Source organism: Salvelinus sp. IW2-2015, unplaced genomic scaffold, assembly GCF_002910315.2.
Source record: "Salvelinus sp. IW2-2015 unplaced genomic scaffold, ASM291031v2 Un_scaffold609, whole genome shotgun sequence".
In the NCBI taxonomy this organism is placed as follows: domain Eukaryota; kingdom Metazoa; phylum Chordata; class Actinopteri; order Salmoniformes; family Salmonidae; genus Salvelinus; species Salvelinus sp. IW2-2015.
Genome location: NW_019942583.1, coordinates 86,660 through 94,982, shown reverse-complemented (window position 1 = coordinate 94,982; position 8,323 = coordinate 86,660). Strand labels below are relative to the sequence as shown.

Genomic DNA, 8,323 nt, shown 5'->3' with positions numbered 1-8,323 from the left:
TCATTAATAACTACTTAAGTCATTATAAACCCTTTATAGGACTATAAAGGTAACCTTAAAGTAAAGCGTTTACCAAACTAAGACATACCTTTTAGCCCCAGGGTTTGTAACTGGAACAGCCGCCCGAGTTCGTAAGGTAGAACTCGCAAAAGATTGTTGTTTAAAAGCAACTCCCTAGGGGGGAAAAAAGTGATAGTGAACACAGCGGGGAAGAAAGAAAGTCTGTAGAAAGCGGAAAACCTRCACCATCCTGGTGGTGTCTTACGCCACTTTGCAAATGCTTCTATAAAACAGAAACTTACAGTACAGTGAGTGGCATACATTTTTCAGTAAGTGTTTGTGATCCCAACCGGAACTGAACCCACAACCTTTAGAGTTGCCAGCACCACTTCCGAGAATACACAACCACACAGAAGCTCTTACCTGAGAGACACCATGTTTCCGAGTTCGGCGGGCAAGCTGCGGAGCTTGTTGGACGACAGGTTCAGGTAGGCCAGGTGTGGCAGCTTGGCGATGTCGGGCGGGATGCGACTCAGGTTGTTGTCGTTGATGTGTAGAGCCGTCAGGTGGGTGAGGGTCCACAGAGAACTGCTCAGACTTCTGACCCGACCTGGAGAGGTGACAGAGGAGAGACGGGTGAAATGGATGTACCYCTTGTTAGCGCTAAATGCTTCCAATATTGCATTCTTCACTGTAGGGTAGSGCATTAGATCTTTGACTGTTCGAGTCCTCGTATGATTTTTTTTTCAAGTACTTCAAGTACTTAACAAAGGCTGTACTGGAAAAAATAGGTGCTCATTTAACTACATGCCAACAGTGAGCAACAATGCCTAATTTATCAAAACAGACATCGAATTCTAATTGCTAAATTGCCTCATATACAGTGCCTTCGGAAAGCATTCAGACCCCCTTCCATATTACAGCTTTAATCTAAAATGGATTAAATAGTTTCCCCCCCCCTCATCAATGTACACACAATAACAAAGCGAAAACAGGTTTTATTTATTTATTAAAAACAAAAAAACGTATTTACATAAGTATTCAAACCCTTTGCTATGAGACTCYAAATTGAGCCCAGGTGCATTATGTTTGCATTGATCATCCATGGGATGTGTCTACAACTTGAATGGTGTCCACKTGTGGTAAATTATATTGATTGGACATGATTTGGAAAGGCACACYCCTGTCTATACAAGGTCCCACAGTTGGCAGTGCATGTCAGCACAAAAACCAAGCCATGATATCGAAAMAATTGTCTGTAGAGCTCCGAGACAGGGTTGTGTCGAAGCACAGATCTGGGGAAGGGAACTGTTTGGCCATAATGACCATTGTTATGTTTGGAGGAGAAAGGGGGATGCTTGCAAGCTGAAGAACACCATCCCAACCGTGAAGCACAGGGTGGCAGCATCATGTTGTGGGGGTGCTTTGCTGCAGGAGAGACTGGTGCACTTCACAAAATAGATGGCATCATYAAGCGGGAAAATTATGTGGATATATTGAAGCAACATCTCAAGACATCAGTCAGGAAGTTAAAGCTTGGTCGCAAAAGGGTCTTCCCAAATGGACAATGACTCCAAGCATACTTCCAAAGTTGTGGCAAAATGGCTAAAGGACATCAAGGTCAAGGTATTGGAGTGGCCATCACAAAGCCCTGACCTCAATTCTATAGAAAATGTACTGGCAGAACTGAAAAAAGCGTGTGCGAGCAAGGAGGCCTACAAACCTGACTCAGTTACACCAGCTCTGTSAGGAGGAATGGGCCAAAATTCACCCAACTTATTGTGGGAAGCTTGTGGAAGGCTACCCGGAACATTTGACCCAAGTTAAACAATTTAAAGGCAATGCTACCAAATACTAATTGTGTGTGTAAACTTCTGACCCACTGGGAATGTGATGAAAGAAATAGAAGCTGAAATAAATAATTCTCTACTATTATTCTGACATTTCACATTCTTAAAATAAAGTGGTGATCCTAACTGACCTAAGACAGGGAATTTTTACTAGGATTAAATGTCAGGAATTGTGAAAAACTGAGTTTAAATGTATTTGGCCGACTTCAAATGTATATTCTGGGTAGCCTCTGAGAATAACATTGACGCTTACATGGACACGGTGACTGAGTTCATCAGGAAGTGTATAGGGGATGTTGTTCCTACGGTGACTATTAAAACCTACRCAAACCAGAAACTGTGGATAGATGGCAGAGTCGTGCAAAACTGAAAGCGCAAACCACCACGTTTAAACACGGCAAGGTGACTGGGAATATGATTGAATACAAACAGTGTGGTTATTCCCTCCGTAAGACAATCAAACAGGAAAAAAGTCAGTACAGAGACAAAGTGGAGTCGCAATTCAACGGATCAGACACGAGAAATGTATGTGGCAGGGCCTACCTGCAATCACAGATTACAGAGGGAAAACTAGCCACGTCGCGGACATCCATGTCTTGCTTTCAAACAAGCTAAACACCTTCTTTGCCCTCTTTGKGGATAACATAGGGCCACCGACGCAGCCCGCTCCCAAGGACTGTGGGCTCTCCTTCTCCGTGATCGACGTGACTAAGACATTTAAGRGTGTTAACCCTRSCAAGGCTGCCGGCCCAGACGGCATCCCTAGCCGCGTCCTCAGAGCATGCGCAGACCAGCTGGCTGGAGTGTTTACGAACATATTCAATCTCTCCCTATCCCAGTCCGCTGTACCCACTTGCTTCAAGATGTCCACCATTGTTCCTGTTCCCAAGAAAGCAAAGGTAACTGAACTAAATGTCTATCGCCCCCTGGAACTCACTTCTGTCCTCATGAAGTGCGTTGAGATGTTAGTTAAGGATCATATCACCTCTATCTTACCTGATACTCTAGACCCACTTCAATTTGCTTACTATCCCAATAGATCCACAAACGATGCAATCACCATCGGACTGCCCTATCCCATCTGGACAAGATGAATACATATGGCAGAATGCTGTTCATTGACTATAGCTCAGCCTTCAACACCCTAGTACCCTCAAAGCTCATCATTAAGCTCTGGGTCCTAGGTCTGAACCACACCCTGTGCGACTGGGCAACCTGTGTACAAGTGTCACATGATCTGTCACATGATCTCAGTATATATACATACACCTGTTCTGAAAGGCCCCAGCGTCTGCAACACCACTAAGCAAGGGGCACGACCAAGCAAGCGGTACCATGAAGACCAAGGAGCTCTCCAAACAGGTTAGGGACAGAGTTGTGGAGAAGTACAGATCATGGTTGGGTTCTAAAAAAATATCAAAAAAWTTGAACATCCCACAGAGCACCATTAAATCCATTATTAAAAAATTGAAAGAATATGGCACCACGACAAACCTGGCAAGAGAGGGCCGCCCACCAAAACTCACGGACCAGGCAAGAAGGGCATTAAATTAGAGGCAACAAAGTGACCAAAGATAACCCTGAAGGAGCTGCAAAGCMCCACAGTGGAGATTGGAGTACCTGTCCYTAYGACCACTTTAAGCCGTACACTCCACAGAGCTGAGTTTTACGGAAGAGTGGCAAGAKAAAAAWGCCATTGCTTAAAGACCAAAATAAGCAAACACGTTTGAAGTTCGRCAAAAGGCATGTGGGAGACTCCCCAAAGATATGGAAGAAAGTACTCTGGTCAGATGAGACCAAAATTTWGCTTTTTTGGCCATCAAGGAAAACGCTATGTCTGGCCAAACCCAACACCTCTCATCAACCCGAGAACACCAGCCCCGTGGGGATGTTTTRCCATCGGCAGGGACTGGGAAACTGGTCAGAATTGAAMGAATGATGGATGGCGCTAAATACAAGGAAATTCTTGTTTTAGTCTTTCAGAGATTTGAGACTGGGATGGAGGTTCACCTTCCAGCAGRACAATGACCCTAAGCATACTGCTAAAGKAACACTCGAGTGGTTTAAGGGGAAACATTTACATGTKTTGGAATGYCCTAGTCAAAGCCCAGACCTCAGTCCAATTGAGAATCTGTGGTATGACTTAAAGATTGCTGTACACCAGCGGAATCCATCCAACTTGAAGGAGCTGGAGCAGTTATMCRTTGAAGAATGGGCAYAAATCCCAGTGGCTAGATGTGCCAAGCTTATWGAGACATACCCCAAGAGACTTGCAGCTGTAATTGCTGCAAAAGGTGGCTCTACAAAGTATTGACTTTGGGGGGGTAAATAGTTATGCACACTCAAGTTCTCAGTTTTTTTAGTTTTATTTCTTGTTTGTTTCACAATAAAAATGATTTTGCATCTTCAAAGTGGTAGGCATGTTGTGTACATCAAATGATACAAACCCCACCAAAAAAATCTATTTTAATTCCAGGTTGTAAGGCAACAAAATAGGAAAAATGCCAAGGGGGTGAATACTTCTGCAAGCCACTGTATGTGTAGAAGGAGCGGTCAGAACGCAATTAAGTGAGTGAGACACACACAGAGGGGAAAGAGAATTTAGGGAGCAGAACCAAAGATTTTTTATAATAACTGTGTGATGCTTGGCMTTGTTTATTTTGTCCKGCAAAGGCACACGTACAAACGGAACACTAGAGTCAAAGCAAATMAATGTTGTCTTCAAGACAACATTTCGAKCAAATTGTTTATATTACCTCTGATTAAAGATGGAGTTCTGACGTCATTTCGAGTACTCATGCCCATCCATACTTCATAGGACAGATTTGCATTTTATTAGCTTTAAAAAAAATTGTCTTTCTCTCAGACTGACTGTCTGTCTGGCTAGTTGAATAACCTGATATCTCCAGRTAACTGACTGACTGGCCCGATATCGCTAACAGACTCACTGACTGACCTGATATCTCCAGCTCGGCCCAGTGCGACTTCTTCCCGTTGGCTAACTCCTCAGCTGACATGATGGTGTATAATCGGCGAGGATCCGGGGAATCATATTTTTCCTTTGGCATACCTGTTAATCTAAGGAACACACACACCAACAAGCCAGGTCAAATGCCTAGTAGACACACACCAACAAGCCAGAATATTACACAAGACATGTTGATTCACCAGGGTTTGAATTACACATGGTCTCCTGGGGTGCCTCCTGTCTGTAGGAGGTGTCCAAATTTAATATCTTTAATTGTGGGGGCATCCACATTGATATTTTAGTTATATTGTGCAGATGTCTCACTGAGAAAGCATTCTGGTGTCAGTGACATGGGAAAGGTATTGAAAGCTTGCAGCTACAGAGGAAGTAACACAAATACTTAGAATGTCAAAGTTGAAGTGTAGCTAGCAGGGAASACGTTTGGAGCGGGTTTAGTAGTTACATAATCTGTTTATCTGTCTAAACACAAGTCGGCCACACGTCCTGTACCAGTGATAGTGGCAACACCACCACCACAGTATGAATAGGGATTCAATAGGGCTCGTTCCTTGGCTGGTGACCGGGTAAACACCGGGGCTGTCATCCGAGAATATCTTTTCGAGGTCCARTGACAGCTGCTTACACAGCTAATTTGTGTCTTTGATAATGACACAGTAACTACAACACTTTAGCAACCTAGCTACATTTCATTAACGTTACCTAGCTAATTTGCAATTCTTAAACTACCGACGATTGTAACGGCAGTGACAATTGTGTGTTGGTTTGTTATCTGACAGTATAGCTAAATGTCAAAAGTAGCAACAGCTATGCAACTACACCGGGCCTGCTTTGCAAGAGAAGTTTACTTGACAGCTGTCAAAACCATTCACTGGCTGTCAAAACCATTCAATGGCATGCATGAGACGTTTGTACTTGAGCAACAACAGCACCTAGTTATAAATACATCTTAGCAGTTTTAACAACTTGAACACACAACTGAACGTATTGTCCCATTACTTTCTAAAGTAAATATACCAAAGGCTGAAGCATGGGTCTTGAGTAATTTGACAGGCGGCCTGAGAGCACACCCTTTCCTGCGCTAGCAAGCTAGCTAGCTCTGGTACTTGGACCTTGGGAAGAGGTGAGGCAAAACGGACGGGAGAAATGCAGAGAGACATTCGGCGATACAAATTGTCACTGCAACTATTAACAATAAAACATGTATTACCTGCATTCGGGGGGTGGTAGAGAATATTTAGTGGCGATATTGTTAAAGACATGCAGACGGAGTTCTTGAACGTTCAGACCCTGAACGTACCGAACTCCGAAGTGGCAGAAGGAGGAACAACAAACATGGCTTCCGCTCGTACCGTCTGCCCCATCAGTGTGCCCCACCGGCAGCAAAGTTGCCTGCGTTGTTTCTAGACGTGACGAATTTAACGTAGGGCAAGTCACCGGTYCATTTTAAACATGGCAACCTGCACGATGTTTGAAGAAGGTCAGTTCTACAAACTATTTTATCTTAAATTCAATTGCAGTTCAAGATTTAGAATAAACTGCCCACACGATGATGCATAGCCAATGCATTTATGTTGCATACTGTAGTTCCTAGCAAACGTAGCTAGCTAGCAGCCTTTGCCAGTGCCACTCATGTAGCTAGCAAGCTAATGCTCTAACTACTGATGCTAGCTAGTAGAATTCAATAACTCAGCCTGGTCTCTTACACTAGAAGTAAGATAGGATACTTAAATMAGTGTGATATGTTACGTTTGGCATGGTTACATAAGACTGGTGGTTACTTAAGGCAAACAACAGAAGTCGTGCGTATAACAAGAACGTCTAGCAACCCAAAGGTTGCGAGTTTACATCTCATCACAGACAATTTGAGCTAATTAGKAACTTTTCAACTCCTTTAAAAAAATTGTATTATTTAACTAGGCAAGTCAGTTAAGAACAAATTCTTATTTACAATGAAGGCCAAGCCCTAACCCGGACGACGCTGGGCCAATTGTGCGCTGCCAATTGCCTTAGACSGCTGCGCCACTCAGGAGCCCTTACTTACTACCAGGGTTACATGTCGGATTACAAAAAACATTAACTGTTATCCGTTACATTACCAGCAAAAATATTGTAATTAGATACTTTTGAAAAACTACATGATTTACTTCGAGGATTACTTTTAAAATACGAAAGGACGTTTGCGGATTTTATGTTTTTGACACCTCTTTGTTTTCCCAATGACATTCAAATCAGCATTGAAAAAATACTAAATTTTAAGTTTGTTGCACCTGAGCGATTCTGACCACCAGGATTCGGTCTTATGTATCAAAGTTTGAAATTGTATATATATTTTTTATTACATTCAATAAAAGTAGAGATACAAAATGGTGTATCATACACATTGGGAAAGTAATTCTACTTTGAAAGTTAATAAACTTGGAACCTCACTTTTGAGAAAATGGCCTATGAATGTTTTGGTACCTACTGGAGAGCTCTCCTTTGTCTACACCCATTCAGCATTGTTCACACCCTCTTAAGCKTTAGCCCCACCCATCTCTTTAAGGATTCATGTGATGTCATGTGCTAAACAGTGAGTAGTGTTGTAAAGATTAAGACTAAAAGTAGTAGCCTACAAGAAGGAAAAATTCCAGSTAAACAGAAAGTGTCCAGATAAAAATATTTAATAAATATTAGATGACGCTTATCCACACACACTTGTCTAAATTGATGGGTRATGTGAAAGAAATGCTATAACCCCCAGCCACTTCTAGCTAAGTGGATGGGTCTCTACAGAAGATGTAAACGGTACAGGCAAATGGTTATGGAAAATAATATAAAGTATGTACAAGAACAATATCAATAACGATATCCGTGCTAGATGAGGTAGTTGTATGGAAACAATCAGGGGTAAAGTGGCTGAGGAGCAGGATATAAAATAAAAAATTGTAGCAGCAACGTGTGTTAGGAGAAAGTCATTTGATTAGAGGCACTGCAGATAGTGCTGATGACTGGGAACTCGCCCCCAGTGATGAACTGATTTGTCCAAACCACGCATCAACAAAATATTCTATATTCCCAAATCAAAATCTATTTTTTATTTGTCACATGTGCCTGAATACGACAGGTGTAGCATTTCACTGTAAGGTCTAACTTACAAGCCACTAACCAACTATGCAGTTTGACGAAAAATAAGTGTTAAGTAAAAAAAATAGATACATTTTTAGGGAAAAAGAGCAGCAGTAAAGGCTATATACAGGGGGTACTGGTACAGAGTCAATGTTCGGGGGCACCGCTTGGGCTGCTACCCTCCCTTTTTGGGCATTTGGCAAGAATGTCACTGGCAGCGAAACTTTTTTACGTGCCCGCTGATGAGTGTAAAAATCTGTCGTGGGGCCCTGAACGAGGCAGTTCCCCACCGTTCCTAGGCCATCATTGAAAATAAGAATGTGTTTTTACTGACTTGCTTAGTTAAATAAAGATTAAATAAAGGTGTAAAAAAATCAAA

At 42.4% G+C, this 8,323-nt stretch overlaps 2 protein-coding genes across 5 annotated transcripts in view; one reads left to right on the top strand and one right to left on the bottom strand.

Annotated features, from left to right (window-relative positions):
* The window catches only part of cnot6l (CCR4-NOT transcription complex, subunit 6-like), a 27,970-nt gene extending 21,758 nt beyond the window's left edge, over positions 1 to 6,212 (bottom strand). For 2 of the 3 annotated variants that reach the window (XM_070438225.1, XM_070438223.1), the window contains exons 1-4: positions 6,047 to 6,131; positions 4,807 to 4,928; positions 424 to 610; positions 83 to 174 (exon numbers count right to left, since the gene is read on the bottom strand). In XM_070438225.1, the coding sequence (XP_070294326.1) occupies positions 83 to 174; positions 424 to 610; positions 4,807 to 4,918 (391 nt within the window). In that variant the 5' untranslated portion in view covers positions 4,919 to 4,928; positions 6,047 to 6,131. The other variant, XM_070438224.1, reaches the window with a different exon arrangement.
* Positions 6,213 to 6,228: 16 nt separating this feature from the next.
* The window catches only part of LOC112068612 (large ribosomal subunit protein uL1m-like), a 29,758-nt gene continuing 27,663 nt past the window's right edge, over positions 6,229 to 8,323 (top strand). For both annotated transcript variants that reach the window (XR_011475190.1, XM_024135789.2), the window contains exon 1: positions 6,229 to 6,316. Coding sequence is in view for 1 of the 2 variants with exons in the window: in XM_024135789.2 (XP_023991557.1) it covers positions 6,289 to 6,316 (28 nt within the window). In the remaining variant the exon portion in view is untranslated. The remainder of the gene's footprint in view (positions 6,317 to 8,323) is intronic.